The sequence below is a fragment of the Anabrus simplex genome, chromosome 6 (assembly GCF_040414725.1).
Source record: "Anabrus simplex isolate iqAnaSimp1 chromosome 6, ASM4041472v1, whole genome shotgun sequence".
NCBI lineage: Eukaryota > Metazoa > Arthropoda > Insecta > Orthoptera > Tettigoniidae > Anabrus > Anabrus simplex.
In genome coordinates this window covers 242,995,113-243,014,890 of record NC_090270.1, presented here as the reverse complement: position 1 = coordinate 243,014,890, position 19,778 = coordinate 242,995,113, and the positions used below count along the sequence as shown (strand labels likewise).

General features: G+C 39.6%; 1 protein-coding gene across 1 annotated transcript in view; it reads right to left on the bottom strand.

Annotated features, from left to right (window-relative positions):
* LOC136875689 (tachykinin-like peptides receptor 86C) overlaps positions 1-19,778 on the bottom strand; it is a 554,249-nt gene that overhangs the window by 82,721 nt on the left and 451,750 nt on the right. The window contains exon 5 of the mRNA XM_067149244.2: positions 18,111-18,261. Within this exon, the coding sequence (XP_067005345.2) occupies positions 18,111-18,261 (151 nt within the window). The remainder of the gene's footprint in view (positions 1-18,110; positions 18,262-19,778) is intronic.

The window sequence follows — 19,778 nt, the reverse complement described above, 5'->3', positions numbered from 1 at the left end:
CACGCCACCGCCTCGTTGTTTATCGAACACTCCAGGTATTGCACGAATTCTGTAGCAACCAAGCTCCACACGCTAGAGATGTACTGCAGTGTCGTTAACGGTATGCCTGGCTTGAAACCTATTCCTAAATGCGAACTCTCCCCCAATAGATAATAACTTATACAGACTTAGCTCGTAAACGGTCGACGACAGTTCACAGGGACTTATGTTGTTTTGGGGCGTACTATCCAACCCCCGACTGCTTCCTACTGTACCCTACAGGGCACATTAGTACTGCAGGATGATACCTACCTGCTCTTCTGTTCTTGCATACGGACACCAGCTCAGCTCCAGTCGGCAGAAACGGTCGATTACAGGGTTCTTGTGAACGAGAGTAGGGAGGTAAAAAAAAATGTTCATATCTATGCCTACGAAATGAGGAACACAAACGCACCTACTGACATTTTGAGCAAAAGTTGTGTATTCTTAAATCAACATTTCTTTTCTTTTATATTACAATTGACTGCACTAATAGTGCTAAAATGGATGCCCAAAAGGCTCATATCCTAAATAAGATAAACATAAAAAAATTATACATTATCTGGTTGATTTGTCGTGCGGAGAATCGATAAGTGAACGCAAGAAACAAGTGTGTCCTTACTCGGGACAGCCACGCTGTACCTGCACATAAAGTATATGATGCTAGGGTGAGAAATTGTCCTGCAGAAATAACGCCACTAAAAGATCCCCACATATATTTGGGAAGGTGCACACAACAAAGATAATAAGTTTGAACCTATAACTACAGGCATAACCTTTCTAATCTCGCATGAAACATACCTTCCTTTTATGGATATGAACCCAGGTCCATTCAAACAAACATTATATTTACAAATTTTACTGATTAAGCAAGTTTTCTTAGTGCCCAGTTTCTATATAACGCATCACCATTTACAACAAGTAAAGAAAGTAAGAGAAACGGAAAGGATGAATGAATGAAGCCACCGTCGCATGCTTGTCTCGCCTGCGAGAAGGAATTCCACCCTCCCCTTGTACTTTAAAAATGGCTGCGAGACTCCCTGCTGTGCAAGCAAGGGAAACGACCTCCAAGTCTTGGGCCGTGAAGCACCCCTCGCACAAACAAAATAAAAACATAACCTAGTTTTCAAACATGCGGAGCTTTGCTCTCCCTCGACCTTGTCTCAACACATGACGAATATCGCCACAATAAATGAGTGAGGGAATCAACATACGGGTCTGCACTATCCAGAGTCCGTGACAGACCGCCCTGTGTCTCGATTATACTATCTGGAGTATTATACATTGTTATACACATCCATTTCGCCGTCAGCCTAATGCGACGTGTCCAATTAACCCTCAAGTCTAGGGTTCAATCCCTTACTTGGCATAGTACCTAGGGTCGCAAATATACGTGACATAGCCTACGGCTTATTTTCATTACACTCACAGTCAATCCAACACAATATAAACATGGAGTAAACAATTAGATCCTGGCCGCATGCGTGCATTACATTATGCAGACAGATTCCCTTCCCAACATAAGGGTACTCTCTCATGATTAACCTATAAATACAAGTAGATATCGTCTGATGCCGGGCACTAAGAAACATTGATTTAATCTCGTACATAAGATTCCCTACACCTATGTGTACATTCACACATTCATAGACTACCTTAATCCTTGCTTTCATATAGACAATAAAATAAAAATGTGTATGCCTTAATCTAAATTATATAAAGGAAATACCTTCATAGATGGCCTAATGGGCCGTAATCCTACTCCTTACTATATTTACAAATTAATCACCGTATTTCTGCATAACAACCCCCCAACCCTACACATATATATTAATTATTGTTCACTTATCTATCATCTTGGAGACCTATTTATCCCTCCGTCAGGGTTAAGCAGTGCCTGCTCAGCCCATCATGGTAGCGATGTGGTCCTGGGTCGATCCTCTGCGTCCAGTCTCCATGGGTTGCTCGTTCATGAAGCCGTCTTCTTGAGGGATGGCTCGTTCATGAGGCCTTCTTCTTGAGGTTGTGGTCGGCAGGTCACGTCTCACACGTCTCTCGAAACACAGCACGAGTCTTCACTGGAATGAAATGCCTACTTTATTAACAGGACAGCATTCCCGGTACTTTTATTTAATTTTCGATGCAAAGATCAGTGCTGGCGATCTGCGACGTTAAAGTCATTGTTCCCCTTTAACTGCTTAACCGCACACGAATGTATATAGGCAATATCTACTATCTGAAATCAGCAACCTAATCGGTCGAACAAATTGTCATTATCTCATGCTCGACTGATTTACACCCATATGTATAGCAGGAATAACACAGATGACTTTAGTTTATACTTGCACTTCTTCCGCACTTCACACTATATTTACGTGGTTATCCGTACCTCTTCATGATGACGTCTACACGTACGGCATTGTCTACAGTCGGTTAATTAGGCACTTGCGACCTCACTGTAAAGCGTCTAAATACACTCGTACGATTGAATAATTACTGGAAAGTTTACGGATCACCGATTCATTGAATGAACATTAGCGCAGCTGCATTAAAGTAATCACCGTCTTTGTCATAAACAAAGGTTTCTGGCGCGAGTATCAGCAGAACGCGACATACACGGACAGCGGTCTTATCATGGACTGATCACCTCCTTCCATCTTTCTCTGCTCTTATAGAATCCAGGAACCCACGCGACTCGCTGGGAAGTCCCGGGAAGCAACTTGAGATTGGCATGTGGCCTCGAAACATTTTCTCACGGCAGTCGGCCTCCCACGTAGTTATTTATTCAAATATATATTAATAGACTTTGAGGCATCTATGGCTTCGGAAAATTCTGGCACTGATTCTCATCCTATTACTTTCCTGTAAAACCTTCAAATATAGGAATTATGACTCAATTTCCATATCTTGGTGCGCCTGTCTGTTCCCGCTGAAAATCTCTGTTAAGGTGGCAGGTCTCTCCCCCAGGCAACTCCCATCTCTCTTTCTTTCTTCCTCACATATTCTTTCTTCATCGCACATGACCACGCCTTGCCTCGGGAATCCCCTTCTCGATTCCCGCTCTCCGTATAGCATCACGCCCTCACAGTTAGCGTCCTGTTGCGCATTATTTTATCAGCGTTAAATATCCATTCTTATAACTAACAGAATGGTACACTACATAGTTCTGAACACCCTGTATATTTTAAAATACCCAATTAAAATTTACATTTTAGTGTGGAGCATGATCTTCCACCTACATCTTCCGGGCATTTTCGCCATTTTCTGAAATACTCTCTGTTTTACGTCGCACCGACACAGATAGTTGATCTCAAGGCGAGAATGGGATATAAAATGGTTAAGACTGGGAAAGAAGCGACCGTGGGCTTAATAATTAAGTTACAGACCCAACATTTGACTGGTGCGAAAATGGTAAACCACGATGAACCATCTTCAGGACAGCCGACAGTTGGGTTCGAACCCACAATCTCCCGAATACAACCTGATGGCTAAGTGACCGAAATTGCGCAGCAAATTGCTCGATTATCTCAATGCCTAGGGATAGCATATTTTATGGATTTAGCCCCTCAACATGCCTAGAAGGACATACTCTCTATTGCGTGCGTCTGGTGGTGGTTTGTATTGTGATTTGCTGCATGAAAATGAAGATGTTTTTAAAGAATAACGCAAATAACCGTCCTCCGAGCTAAAAGAATTAGCCACATAAGGTTAACGTCCGCGACCGGGCACGGAATCGAACCGGGGTCCTCTGAACCTATGGTCACTAACCATGCCATTCAGCTACGGAGCTAAACGAATCACTACATTAACAATGCAAATACAACACCATCACATGCAGTTTTACTCTAAATTTTTAGCAAATAGGAGCCTTTTTCATGGTGAATGATTGCTGGTAAAAACAAGTGGGAACAACGGCAGCAGGCTACTCTGAATGCGGAGTTAAAGGCTAATTCAGGAATGAACTCGATGGATGAAGCTGTGCGCATACAGCGGCTTCGGTGATGGGGTCATGTGCAGCGAATGGCAGAGTATATGTTACTTAGGAGAATGCTGGACTCTGTTATGGGTGGTAAGGAAAGTAGAGGGAGACCTAGACACTCTGGTTAGACGCAGTTGCTAATGATTTAAAGATAAGAGGTACAGAACTAAGCGAAACCACAGAGCTAGTTACAAATATAGGAGTATACCTGGAGTGAATATATTCACAGAGGTTTCGAGAGTGAATGCTGGAAAACATAACAGTCAACAATCAAGATATCTGGAAATACGCATACTTAAAGAGAAGATCCTATTCTACGGGATAAAATTCACTCACTCGCGATCTAAATAACACATGATTACACCCCGACGTAGTATCTTCATCATCTGCAGATCAGTAGTGATTGATTGATTGTTTAAATCTGATCCGGCAGTCTTAAAATTACAGGTTGGAGGGATTTCCTACCATATGTGTGAAGTACAAAATAAATAATCTGAGAACCTCTTGAAAACTCATATTCATTTATGAACTGACGATGGCTGGAAACATTCTGATGAGTATTAACCCGTTACGTTATGGCACTTCACACGTAATTAATTCTAGGATTTTATGAATACATCATGCACTATTTTTCCCATTTTTAATGATATAAATGGTTATCCAAAAACAGGAAGAAAAATTCCCTATAATGAGCTGTTCCTCCTCGCCCCCCCCCCCAATCGCCACTACTGTTTGTAAACACGCCAAAGATGCAGGAAAGAAAATTTAATAACTTATTCATTTATACACGTGTAGATATTCCACTCTATAAAATAGTTGTTTGTATGAAACAAAAACTAATACTGTCCGATGAAATACGTGTGTAGAAGGCAAACGTCTGTTTGGACCTTCGGTTGCATTCCGACCAGGTTGTCCAGATTAAAATGATGTCTGTGTATTCGTCGCTGCTGAACACACTAGCCATTTCCGATATGCAGACAGTAAATACAGTGATGCTGTAACATACAGCAGCCTAGAACTATGTGGTGGAAAACGAGGTTTACTAATGCAAGGGGTGCATCAGACCGGTAGCGCTGAGTAACATGCTGCGAGCGACCGTCCGGTTGTTGTCTCTTCGTATTCTGATTTAACTTGCCCGCTGGTAGTAGTGTTCTTGTGAAAATCAGTTCGTTGACATACCGTTCATCATTTTTGCATGTGGGACATTTATAAGTAGAAAGTAGAACTCTCGCGAGCCGCCTAGTGTATGTATGTATGTATGTATGTATGTATGTATGTATGTATGTATTGTCCCCTTCAAAAGTGGTAAAAATCATTTAAGGGAGAATATTTTATTTCTACTGTAAATTGGAACATTATTTCGTGAACCAGGAAGGGAGTTTTAGCACGTCGTGTCGACTAGAACCAGTCACCAGGTGGACGGAAATCCCAGCTAAGGGCGAGCAAGAGGGAGCGAGCAGATACCGCTAGCCAAGTAACCTTCAAATCAGCCGTGAATACCACGTGATCAGGCGAAATGTGTGTCAAATGCTCGATCGATATTAGTAAAGTTATATGACGTCTGACTATGGCAGCCAATCAAGTGATCAGTTTGGTGTGAAGTTAATGAAGTGACCAATCGCTTATAATGAAAAGACGCACCCCTGTCTTAAGACGGTGAATTATGGATTTTCCTAAGGAAACTTTACTCTGAATTTCTACCTCTGAACGCGACGAGTGGAGAATTATTCTGACTTCAACTACAGACGTGAAAAGACGCACTTTGCTCACTGCGGAACTTCGTCTTATTTAGAGCTTCCAACTTGTTGCGGATAGCAGTTCAGACATTCACGGATTCTACTTACAATTAACTGAAGATATTAAAAGATAAGTTGCTTTTCCATCTCGTCAAACAGCGGTGTGTGTTTTGGACTTGTCTCAGACTTAATTTTCAGTTTCAGCTTTCGCAAGAACTTCTACAGAGGAGATTATTGGTTCGAGTGCAAGTCAGGATGCCTGTCTCCCTACGATATGAATGGTGTGGTTTCCAGCGCGCCAGCATGTCCTCAATGAACGAGTAGAATGTAAAGCAGCTCTGACGGGCGAGACCAGGATCGATGGTGCGTAACGTGGTAATGCACTAGGTCATCAGCCCGAGTTCTACGATCGACAGTCACCACCAAGTAATATTTAAACATTGTTATTCTTTCTTCCTATTTGTAAATGTAAAGTGTAATGATATAGCCTCTACTTATTTGCTTAGAAGAATTTCTATTAGTTAGATTTTTCCGCCTCTTCTTTCTTGGTGAAGGTAGTTTGGGAATGAGTGTGTGTATTTTGAACCTATTAGCTTGTTTGAGTGAATGTCATCGAGAAATGTTTCAACTGTCCCGAGTTCATTGTGGCAGGAGAAATAAAAGTAATACGACCTCAACGTTAAACTAGGACTATTTGAATAATTTTTATGCTTGAATTGAGATCAGATGGGACAGTAATTTCGTGGATTCCATTATATCAGAGTTCATTCCTCGATTATACGACGTATGGTTGGATTTCGAGTGCGATAGAGTCATCTGAGATATTGTTGTGCAGTAGCTTCCGCATGTATGATCTTTCGCGGCCAGGGATAATAATAATAATAAAAATAAAAATAAATTAACCTAATTATCGCGTAAAGGAACACCTAAGGTCATGAGCATAATAATAATTATTATTGAATAAGGTTGATGTGCGCTCATTTATATTAATTTAGGCCTGGGAAATGGCAGTATCTGACCGATACATTTATATATATTTTTGCTGTGCTATTATAATTATTTGACTGGTAGATGGATATTATTGAATTTAGCAGATAAGTTGTGCATCCATTATTGAGTCAATTTAAGAAGAAAATATGTTACCTGACGTAATTTCTTCGTTGTGAGCGCAGATTAATTGAGAGCCACAATTATGGTGGAAAGGTAAAAATAAATATCGCAGCTCATGAACCGCGTACGCGGAATGTTAATTCTGACCTGTGTTTAGGCAATTTTGTCGATGATTTTCGGATGATTTTTGCTGGTACATTTTCCCTGAATATCGTCGTATGACTGAGTTCTTCAATAAAGTGATGATCATTGCTCTATCACATCTCAAGTTGATGAGAGGAAGTCCCCACGATATTGTCATCATGAGAATATTTTCCCTGACTTTGACTAAACATGAAAATAATAATCAAGGGCTAGCATTCGTGTAAATATGTATATAATATTTCCGTGTATCCTTGTGTGAATGTAGTGTGTATGATTTGTCTGTATTTTGCTTATTGTAATTTTACAGTCCATATTTGTGATGATGCTCTTCGCTGTTTCGTGGATTTTTTGGCCAATTTTATGCCAACTTTAGTGGTTCACTATTTGATAGAATATAAACCTTTAGTGAATTTTATTCGTTTTTAAGGAAGAATAGGGTCTTAACTAGCGAATACATATAAATACGTATAGGCCATGTCACTGGATTGAACTCACAAAATAGAAGTTGTAAGCGAAATATAACTAATTATTTTCAATCAATGGGTAAATATAGGTTAACATGATGTCAAATTCCAAATTATTGTGTGAAGATCAACTACTGAATAATTATGAAAGAGAATTTGTTAACTAATTTAAAGGTCAAGGAAGACGATTCAACCATAATTTCATGGGAGAAATTTTTTTATTTAATTTTCAGAAAGGAGTGAAAATGATCATTTTCAAACTCGATTTAAGTTAAGTCCATTGAGGAAGGAAATTTTATTTTCAAGTCATTTAATTATTAATGGAAGAGATAATCTCAAATTAATTATTATTAATAATTTAATTAATTTTCGACTAAAAATCGAAATATTATATTTACAGACTCAGGCATTTGCTGTTCCATTTATCGATGGAGTGTCCATGTTGGTAACGACATAAAAGAAGACAAGTCATATGAAAATTCCTAGATTTTGTAAATTATTTGTAGAATTTGAGAAGAGCAGTAGTTGTAATAAATGTGTGAAACCTATTTAGCTTTCTCTCATTTGCCACTAGTTCATCATCTATCCCTGCAATTAAAATTTTCGCACAGCCGATAAGCGAACGATCTACCCCTGGAGATCCTCGCTCACCGGCCGAGCTGAGCCCGGCATGACGGGTGCAGTATGTATGTATGTATGTATGTATGTATGTATGTATGTATGAGGAAGATGACTTTTTCTTCGATGTCAATGCTCTATTTTATATGTAGGTATTCAAAATCTTCTATGAGATTTCAATGGTGGATATTGGGGCCATGTAAACCTTCAGGATCACTCGTGTTTTCCCACCATGCTTCAATACATTCGTATTCTCTGATCTCATTTAATTATCAGGGATAATGATCCGTAATAAGGGTCAGTGTAGAATGAATGCGGAGACAAATTAATTTCGTGCAATATTCTACAGTTAAAGGAATACGAATATCCAACGTACAATCACCTGATTCAAAGAACAAAGTTACATTTAGTTCTAATTAAAGTTGCTTTTGGATGTACATATCCAATGCATTATCTAGTTAAAACTAATTTAACACGTGTACGTTGGTAGATGATAAAAAATGTAATTACATACATGATATATTTAATAACTGAATCTGAGTTCTTCAGTGCTACTTGATAACGAGATCTCTGACTTCAATGAAATGTTTATATTTCAGCGTGCAGAAACCTTTCCCTCTGTGCTCCGCTATGTTAGTTAATATAAATGATTCACTTGTCCAGATAATAACCTGTACTTTGGATAACGTTCTTTCTAATTACTGCGTCCTCATAATAATTACAGTAATAATAAGCGTGATTGTAAAGATGGTATGAAATAATGAGATTGTAACCATCTCTAAATTCAGTAAACGGAGTGCGGTTAGGTGAGCGCAGTGGGTTCGAACCCCACTATTGGCAGTCCTGAAGATGGCTTTCCATGGTTTTCCATTTTCACACTAGCAAAATGCTGGGGATGTACCTTAATTAAGACCACGGCTGCTTCCTTCCCACTCCTAGCTCTTTTCTATCCCATCGTCGCCATAAAACTTATCTGCGTCGGTGCGACGTAAAGTAACTTGTAATAAAAGTCAGTAAATGGGTGCACGATCCTCAGTTTGCAACTCTAGCCTCGTCTGCTTCTGCGCCTTTGTTCTTAAAATCATTTTCGAGTCGGATATAATATTATCATTATTATTGTTGTTACTGTTTTTATGATTATCCATATATATATTAAAAGAGTTTACTGAAAACAGTTTTGGCAAAGCCGTCTGTCGATTCTGCTGGACCGATTTGCTTCAGTTTTAATTTATTCTCCCCGGAATTACCTGCCGGTGAACCATGAGACACTGATAGGTCTCTAAGTTCATCCAACTTTGAGTAATCACAAAATAAAATCTTTAAATGTTCACTCTAGTAACTGCAGGTGAACATTTCATCCTTAGTAATGTCATTGCATGTAGCCATGTTCGATTACTATCTGTCAAGCCAAAGAGTATACATTTCCTCGGTTCACGGAAGAATACAATTCTCTGCTAGAAACTCTTTGATTATATAACTTTTTCCAGCTTTCAAAAATATTCAACAGATGGCAAAGCGTTCTTAATAACTTACATGCTTCTAAGAGAAAACAGTCTATGTACAAACAGAACCCATCATGAAATAGGGCTTAGGGATTAGCTGGGAACACCTACCGAATTATAACCTAGCTACACTAGAAAGAGTAAAGGCAATGCACCTTAAAATGCTCTCTGCCTGCCAAGAAACGCTCCTTCGAGACTAACCTATGAGCTCAAAAGACAACCGTTCTACAGTATATACAAGAATCGCGATTAACCCTTTGAGCCCCGAATTATTCTTTTGAACAAAAAAAAAATTTTTAGAGTTATTCAGTTTCAATACTGTGCTGTGTACATGTAAATCTGTGTTTTTTTTTTCAAATTGGTTAAGAAAATAGAACATGTTGCTTTAAAGCAACATTGGGGTCAGGAGTCAATATTTTATACATAAAAATTCAACAGACTTCTATTCCTATTATTTCAGCTTGTATATTTTAACAAACATATTATGAACACTTAAAACTATAAATGGTGTTATATACAGGGTGGCGGAGAAGTAGTGATTCACTGTTGTTACATTGCAGTTTTACAAGAAAAATGTGCAAATGATGATGAAATGATGGTGCACAATTGGTCATATGACAAAACAGAACAACACTTGAAATATTATTTATATTAGTAGAAAGAGTTCTTGATAGAGGGAAGATGAAAACAGGCTCATATGGCAAATTGTAACTTCCGAAGATAGTGAAACAGTGACAAATATTTGAACCGCTGATCCCTTCATACTGGCAGTCTGTCTTCATGGATGTCTTTACATATTGTGGAAGTTATACAAGCAGTTGCGTGCAGGTGTCAAACACAGGTGCACTTTACATTTAGTACACATGAACTGCGTGAATCCAGTAGGGTAAAATTGGCAGCGACCTTTCTTTTCCTCATATTTTGGCCAGTGCCCACATTCATCATATCGTACATCTGCACAGGTCTTGGGGCAAAATGTCTCTTCTTTTTTCCTTAGATGACTCACTTGAACAACCTCATTTCATACATTGTGTTTTCCCTGCCCTAGTCAAAGCTGATGCTGTTTGAGCTCGGAACTTCAGTAGTGAATTTTCACAATTCTTTTTTTGTTGCTTCTGGTGTCTTCGGTGTAGAAACCAAGCACTGACTACGGCAACTCTAATGCACCAGAACATAATTCTCATGTACCATTTCAAAGAACGGATATCAATTCTGATCAATTCAAGAGCAAATCTGCCAAGTCAACACCACCCATAAATTGATTGTACTCATTCACGATATATGGGTGATCAACATTAATCCGTTTCCTGTGGCTCAATGGCTGCATATATAGATATTAAGTTTACAATATATATTTGAATAATGGGCTATACTTATTTCACGGACAAATATTGCCTTGAGAAGCTTACCACGTTTTCAGGTTCAATATCCAGGTCCCTTACACTAGTAAATAAAGATGTTTGATCTTCTGTATCTGAAAAGGTATCTTCTAGGTCAGAAATATTACCATCCAGTACTTTGTCAAGAAGGTCCTCTAAATCTCTTTCAGTCCTAAGTATTGAGTTCATTATCTACCGAGTTTTATTTCAACACTGAAACTTTGAATATTACTTTTAGGTTAGAGGAAGCTCAGCCCCAGTGTAGCTTAGGAGCAACACGATTTTTGAACCAATGCACACAAAAACTGTTGATTTCTTCACTGAATTTAAAGGTAGGATATGAATTCTGGAATACATCCTGTAATAATTATAGTAGATAGCAGTTTCAAAATTCAAACTAAATACACGATAACACAAGCTGAGAAACCTTCTGTGCAGGTTCCCGCCATTCTGTAATGCAGCTGAATCCAAAGAGTACACATACTATCATGGAATAGCAGACATGAGGCATCTAGTGAGTGATTCAGAAACTACTACGACGTGGGTTCAAAGCAACATCGGAGTTGAAGGGAATAATTTTGTTTTCTGATACTAAAATAATGTTCGAATTTCATGTAGCTCTGAAACAACACCAGGGCTGACCGGTGAGTGGAAAAGTAAGACGGGAGGGAAGAGGAAAATGATTGGTATCGATCAATATCGGGCAGTTATAGGAAGGTGACAGGGGAGATGGAAGAAGGAAACAGCCAGGAACGAAAGGGTTAAAAATGCCATTGCCTTTTACGACACAATACCAAGATTTACATCAATACCTACAGGATAAAAAAGTCAATATGGCATAGAAGTTTACCATACAGACGGCAGGATTACGTCATGACTACGAACTGCAGCATGTTCACAAAACCGTTGAAAAGGGCAGGCAAAACTATACGACGACAGGAACATCAAGACGAGTTACGTGAGCTATTTATAATGAATGCTGCGGAGCAGCGCGGGTCCTCTAGTAATTATTATTATTATTATTATTATTATTATTATTATTATTATTATTATTATTATTGTTATTATTATGATTATTATGATTATTATTATTATTATTATCATTACTAATGTCTGGGAAAATGTAGATCAATTGGATGCAACGCGAAATCTGGAGGTGGTTGCGAAACAGGCCGGAAGTGATATACACTTTGTTTAAAGTGCAGATGCCGTCTGCCAACACCATTGTACTCGACACAGTAATATGTTATTATTTTAGTTTCTTATTATGATACTGCCATAATTCCTTATGCCATGGCCGACAGACCACCAATAAGGGTTTATCTAGGGCCAGGCGACAGTGTTTATCCTGCCTCATTTCCATATTATTATTATTATTATTATTATTATTATTATTATTATTATTATTATTATTATTTATAGCAGTATTGCCTTTTGCCCTTCTTTCCATTTATTGCTGTATTATCATGGCTATCGCCTCTCCGTGAGGGAGATGTCCGTGTGCCAATTGGCAGCAGATACCGACTATGTTAGTTTTATTTATTTTACGAGAATTATTATATCTGTATGTCGGCTTAAGCTGCCTAGGTTGGGCATTATTATTTTTCTCCTTTAATGGATCAATAAGGTATCAACACTGTATATCTGGAGGAAAATAAAGATAATAATAATAATAAAAATAATAATAATAATAATAATAATAATAATAATAATAATAATAATAATAATAATAGAACCAGTTCCTTCTCTTCTCTCCCTATTTTCCTATTCTTTGATAGGTGTTACTTTCTATTTGTTTTGCGTTTCAGCGAAACGGATAGATCCAATGGTGACAATGGGATAGGAAAGGGCTAGGAGTGGGAAGGATGCCACCGAGTCTTTAATTAAGGTTATGCGATGTGGAAATGAGAAAATATGGAAAACCATATTCAGGGCTGCCGACAGTGGGATTCGAACCCATTATCTCCTTAGTGCAGATATCCTTCCTGACAACAACACTACGTGTAGGGATGTGTTCGATAGTGCTTCTCTGCGGTATCCCGTAGCGTAATGTGTTGTGTTTGTATGAGCAAGAGAGTATTGGAAAAAGGAAAAACACCTACCAACCCTAGTACGTAAGAGAAATGGACCATACACTATTGAAGTCCACGACCCGGCCGAGAATTCACCCCGGAGCCTTCTGAACTGAAGATCTTAACGATAACCAGTCATTCAAGGTGCCGGAAATAATAATACAGCACATTATTTTCTTGATTCACGGTCAGTTATAAATATGATAAAATAAATTATTAAAGTATTGGAGCTGGGGCGTTTATTTTGTTTTATATTTTAAATTCCGCTTACGCTCCAGGGTTAGATTTTCCCCCCGGACTCATAAAAACTACCTGTCACGGTGAGACGTAAAGCAATGCATTGATTCGAGGCATTCTGGGACATGACATTGGCCTTCTTCATGTTGTTTATCCAACCCATATCCCGTTTCTCTACGGAGTCTGCTATGAGGTGAGATGAATCTGTCGTGGCGGGTTTTTATGACAGGATGTCCTTCCTGGCGTCAACCACATCAGAGGAGTTAACGAGATGAAATTAATGACGTGTTATATGATAGTAAGAAGGGAAAGGGTGAAACCCGGTGCCAGCACATAGCCTAGTCCTATTGAATAACAGCAAGGGGTTTGCTCAAGGCTTAAGGTCCCCATCCGACGGAAATCACCATCAACAGCGTCATACGCCATCACTCCATATGAGCAGTGCGTAGAGGTTTGGATTTTAATCCAGGCTTTTGGCACGCAATCTAGTGATTAGAAATTGTATACCGCCACCTCCTCTACCCTGCCGCCAACAATTGATGGTTAACCATTTTATCGACCAACGGGACTCGAACCGGCTAACCACGGTGTCAGACCGTTTAGACTTCAACGCCTTAACGATTATGACCACCAGGCGCGGTAAACATTGGCATTCTTCATATCTTCATTAATTCGACCCAGTCACTGCCTTACACTCGATAGAAATATAATTGTTTTTAGTGCTGTACTCTCAACTGAATCTGTCGAGTTTCTAACAACAATATTACATCTCAGTCTCTTCCGTCTCATCTCCTCTGCGACCGGTGCAACACCACTCAGAGACTGACATTTCAGTTACGCAATCCTATAAAGTGAGCCTATGGCTTTAACGAAGCGTTCGAATTTCTATTATATGGAGTGCTTGTTCGTGTTGTCCTTTCAGTCGGGAGCATTCCGTTTCACGAAGGCAGCATGACAAATAATAGGTTTATATTTTGCTGCCATGTGATGTTTAGGACCGAGCGGTATAGCCAAAGGTGTTAACGTGCTACTACTATGGAGCCAAGCTCTCCATTCGGGAGACGAGTGGTTTCGAACACCGCCGTCGGCCACAGCGATTCCTACCTCATTCCTCCCTTCATTCAACACATTCATTTCATCTTCATTAACATCTCATCTCAGGTCGGAAACAGGAGGGGCATCCGGCCGGTAATAGCATGCCATGAAATGTCACCACACCCCATGACCCATTCCTTGTCAGGAAATGGGACTACCGGGCGAGTTGGCCGTGCGCGTAGAGGCGCGCGGCTGTGAGCTTGCATCCGGGAGATAGTAGGTTCGAATCCCACTATCGGCAGCCCTGAAGATGGTTTTCCGTGGTTTCCCATTTTCACACCAGGCAAATGCTGGGGCTGTACCTTAATTAAGGCCACGGCCGCTTCCTTCCAACTCCTAGGCCTTTCCCATCCCATCGTCGCCATAAGACCTATCTGAGTCGGTGCGACGTAAAGCCCCTAGCAAAAAAAAAAAAAAAGGAAATGGGACTAAGTGGTAAACATACAAACACACATACATGAGATGTTTAGGAACGGTTACAGAAAATTCAAAACACTAGTAGCCAATTCATTATTGCCTTTTACAGCAATTTTTCTGTTCTTAATATGATGCAGATTTACCCTCTACTTTCAAGTACAGCGCTGATGACACCTATGTTAATGTTCTTCGAAATGTACAACAACCTAGTTACTCGGGAATAATATCTTCTATAAGGGGATCTGATTTAATATTTTGAATTATTTTCTTAATTATAGCAGACAGTTTACTAAAATCACACTAAACCATACACAATATTAAACAAATGATGAGGAACCTTATTACTACCCAAAATGAAGTTACTGATTTCCATAATACTCATTCTTTCAATGAGAACAATAGTGTTCAATAGTGTTCTAATATACGTTACAAGACAAGTTTCCTACAACATAGCGAAACTTTCCCGAAGAATGTCTCACAGATGTTTTAAACATTTCATGGAGTACAAAAACAACATTAAATATTGAAGTTATTTATAATAATAACAATGCCAATCATATATATATATATATATATATATATATATATATCAGTCTAGCTCGAGCAGCCGAGGAGCGAGGTCTCGTGGTGCAGTGCGTGTCGCGAACATGGTCGGTATTGAGCAGTACCGGGCCGCGATTGGGAAATGGCAGGCGAGGCAGAAGAAGGAGACCAAAAATGGACGGGTGTTAAGAAAAGAAGGAGTAAAAATGTGTGAAGCGGTGCTGGTAGTGACAGTGATAGCGGTGCTACTGGTTATTGGTGGGGTGGAATTAAACCCAGGCCCAAATACCAGCGGAAAATTTAGCATGGAGGACTTGCAGCACTCAAGGTGGTAGTGAGTGAGGTAATACAGGACAGGAAAAGTGTCAATGGGGTAAGGTGCTGGAAATAAAGGACATGATGGAGGAGCAGAGAAAGGAGTTAGGAAACATGAAGAAATGGCTAGAAACCAAGACGGAGGAATCGAGCAGGAGAGTGGACAATAATGAGAAGGAAATCGAGTTATTAAGAGGGAAAGTGAAACATCTGGAAGAGGAGGTGATGAAGATGAAGAGAGAAGCGGAGGGGTACAGGCAGGAGAGATTGAAGAAAGCCATATTTATATATGGTGTGGAGGAAGGTGAGAGGGAGGGCAAGATTGACCTGATATCCAAGGTGGTAGAAGTCATACGGGATAGGATGAAGGTAAACTTCAGTGAAATAGACGTAGACGATGTAGAGAGATTTGGAAAAACTAAAGGACGAAGGCCAATTACGTTAAAAATTTTCTCTACCCTAATGACAGAAATTGTGTTAAGTAACAGTAATAATTTACAGGGACAGAAAGTAGGGGTGAAAAGAGACATGGGAAAGGAAGTGAAAATATGAAGATCTTGAGCAGACATCTATGGAGAGCGAGAAATCAGGGGCTAAAGGCACGAATAAGAGGTCAGAGGTTGGTGGTGACAAACGGACGATGGGTTAGGGAGCACTCAGTGACGAGGCTTAAGGAGATGGACGAATGCGTTATTTCCGAGGGAGGAGAGATGATAAGGCAAGATGGAAGGAAGAAAGAAGTAACAAAGAAGAGGGGGGACGTGGAAGGAGAGGAGATCATCTCAGTAGAGAACGGACAGTGTAGTGTGGATACAGAAGATCAAAATAGTGAAGGGGTGAGTGAGGGTGAACAGCAAGAAACGATGAGAGCAGAGTGTAGTGGTTCAGTGAGCAAGAAAGGACACGAGAAGACTGATCGACAGGAAGGTAAAGCAACTATGAGTAAAGGAAGAAGTAGGAGTTTAAAAGACCTCTGGGGAAAAGTTCGTAAAGGGATGGAGGATACGGAGGACATGGAAAGGTATAGGTTGGTTAAAAAAGGAGGAATGGGGACAAGGGATGAGAGGTCGATAACTACAAGGAGCAAGAATAGAGGCGGTGACTTACAAGGGAGGGAGGGAAAGTTATAACTATATTGGAAAATAGGATGCGTGAATATTGAGAGGCTAATGAAGAAATTAGGAAATAAGAAAGTTCTGGAAGTAATAGAAAGTTTCGATGTTGTGGCACTCTTGGAGACGTGGCTACCGAGCTCGATAGCTGCAGTCGCTTAAGTGCGGCCAGTATCCAGTATTCGGGAGATAGTAGGTTCAAACCCCACCGTCGGCAGCCCTGAAAATGGTTTTCCGTGGTTTCCCATTTTCACACCAGGCGAATGCTGGGGTTGTACCTTAATTAAGGCCACGGCCGCTTCCTTCCCACTCCTAGCCCTTTCCTGTCCCATCGTCGCCATAAGACCTATCTGTGTCGGTGCGACGTAAAAAAAAACAACTAGGAGACGTGGCTGGAAACAGGGAGGGAGATCTCATGGAAGGAGTTTGTGATAAAATATAAATATAGAAGAAAGGAGAGGATCGAATCCAGGCTTTTGGCACGCAATCTAGCCATTAAAAATTGTATACCACTACCTATCCCAGCGTGCCGGCCAACATTCTGATGGTAAAAATATTTTCACCCAACCGGATTCGAACCACCTACATACGGTTTCGGACGATGCTGACTTAACGCTTTAACGACCACAGCCTTCGAACACTAAACGGAGAGCAGACGTATTACACCACTTATGTACGAATATTTTTATGCTTCACATTACAGTATTCATGCCACCAACATAATATTATAAGGAGACTGCAATTTAGGTCTGTAGTCTCCGATATTAATGAGAAAAATGCCTGTTGCATAATATCGTAAAGCAACCAGAATCATTTCTTCTAGCGAAATAGCATTATTTCGTGCGGTTAACGTTTTAAATGAATCCTTCTTTGATACAAGACAATCCTTGCCGTTCGTGTATGAATTATAAATCCACCAAAACAACTCCCTTACATCCGATTTTCTAACATTGTAAACTTTCGTTGGAATGCTGCTCTTAATCTCAGTTGCACATCAAAATTACTTCCTATTTCAATCAAAGACTTCAATAAATTCTTCCATTTTTCTAATGATAACACTACGTTCTAATTTTAGTACGTTTTCTATTTAAGTAATGCAGTACTGGTAGTAAAAACTAACCGTTCTACTAGGAAAATCACAGATACGTTAATAAAATGCCAAGAAGGCTGAATAAAAACAGCAGTTTAAACCTACAATATAGAAGGTTTAACTTTGAACCAAGTTTAAACTTGATACAAAGTTTAAACCAATGTGGGGAAAATGAATGTTAGTTTAAACTCAGGCTTAAACCAGATTAAAATAACCCTAGTTTAAACTCATTTGAAGAAAACGGTACTGAACTGAACAAGGGATAGAACAATGACTTACCCTCTTTTTACACTTTATGGCCTCGCTCTGTCGGTGAGTGAGCTCTCCTATGGACCGACTTCCCCAGAGCTCTCTCCCCATGAGAGTGTAGCACACAGCCATGGCAATGACTGGAATGAGGTACGTCACACCCAGGAAGATGAGGTTGTACCTATGAGGAAGAACATGGGATGAGAAGACATCAGGACGCAATGTATAGATTTATAATAACCTACATGGAACTTTATACTAAAATATATATTAACATTATTTTGTTCCCATTTATTTGTATATAGTCATTTATTTATATAACTTCTTTCTTTATAATTATTTATTTATTTTCTGCCAAGGGAGAACATTTATTTCACATAGATGCCGAAGACCAAGTAGAATTTTTCTCTCACTCCTATCAATGTGAATGCTTATAAAGTACCCACTAGGACGAGTCAAACAGCAATGAGCGTACATTCCGTCAACAAATATAATAATAATAATAATAATTGTTACCGTGTTTTAGCGGTAGGTAGAGGTGAAAGAAGGTGCGGGCTTGAACGGGTCTCAAACTACGGAATCAAAGTTAATGTAAAATTTAACAAGGTTATATTTTCTTTTCAAAATTAAGAAATAACAATTACGGCAGGTACAGAGTAGCAAGGCAACAAAAGGTGCAATTACAGTATTTACAGTATTTGGGCTCCGAGCCCCGAATTCACTCTTCTAGGGCAATTAGCCCAACATTACTCCAAAATAAATTTTACCAGAGGGGCCGAAAACCCCATTCATGTTCCAGAGCACTTGCTCCAAATTACACAGAAAAGCCTCCTCGAGGCATACAACACTTAATTTTCAAGAAAGAGCCACACGCTCTCAAACTTTAAGCCTCTCAAAGGCCACACCAAACTCCACCTTCAAGTTGTCCTCTAAGGACCTAGATACAGGGGTAAACTACCCAAACTACTGAGGCCTATTACGTAACAAAAAAGGTTAATTACATGACCTCTAAAATAACAATTTGAGAGGAGGCGATCTGCATTCCTAATGCATTTGTTTAAAACCTACTTGGCACTAGGCCATTAATACAAGGGCTAATCCCATACTAAAGAGGTGACTTAAGAAGGAAACAATATACTTTACGTTAACGAAGAATACGTTGAGAAAAATAAGTTCACCTCAAAACAATATGATTGGGAACTCGAGAGGGTTAAGCACTCTCTATCCCGATATGCAGTTTAAAAATAGAATAGATACCAAGCGTCTTTACATTTTAAGGAAGGTTACATTATGGAAAAACTTCGGACCCGCCCCGAGAGTTAAACTGCTGAGCTAGCAAAGAAAGAAGTTATTAATTGGCCATTACCTTGTTGTTGACCGCTGCCGAAGAAAGAGGCGCTTCCCGCCCCCTGCTATGTACTTTACACACTGAAAGATGGAACAGAAGTGGCCCGGAGACCCTAAAATCAGCAGTTTATATACTCTCGCGGAAAGTTCGAGGCGTTAGGGGAATGAGAACACCCGCCCACAATCACTTTATTGGTTAGGGAACAGCAACATATTCAAGTTGGGGGAAGATACATCAGATTGGTCAGAAATTAATTAAAGAAATTCGGGATTGGCTAAATACAAAGCAAGGGGAAAGAGAGGGGTATACAGCCAACTTAAACAATAACAGAAAGAAATTGGGCAAGAAAC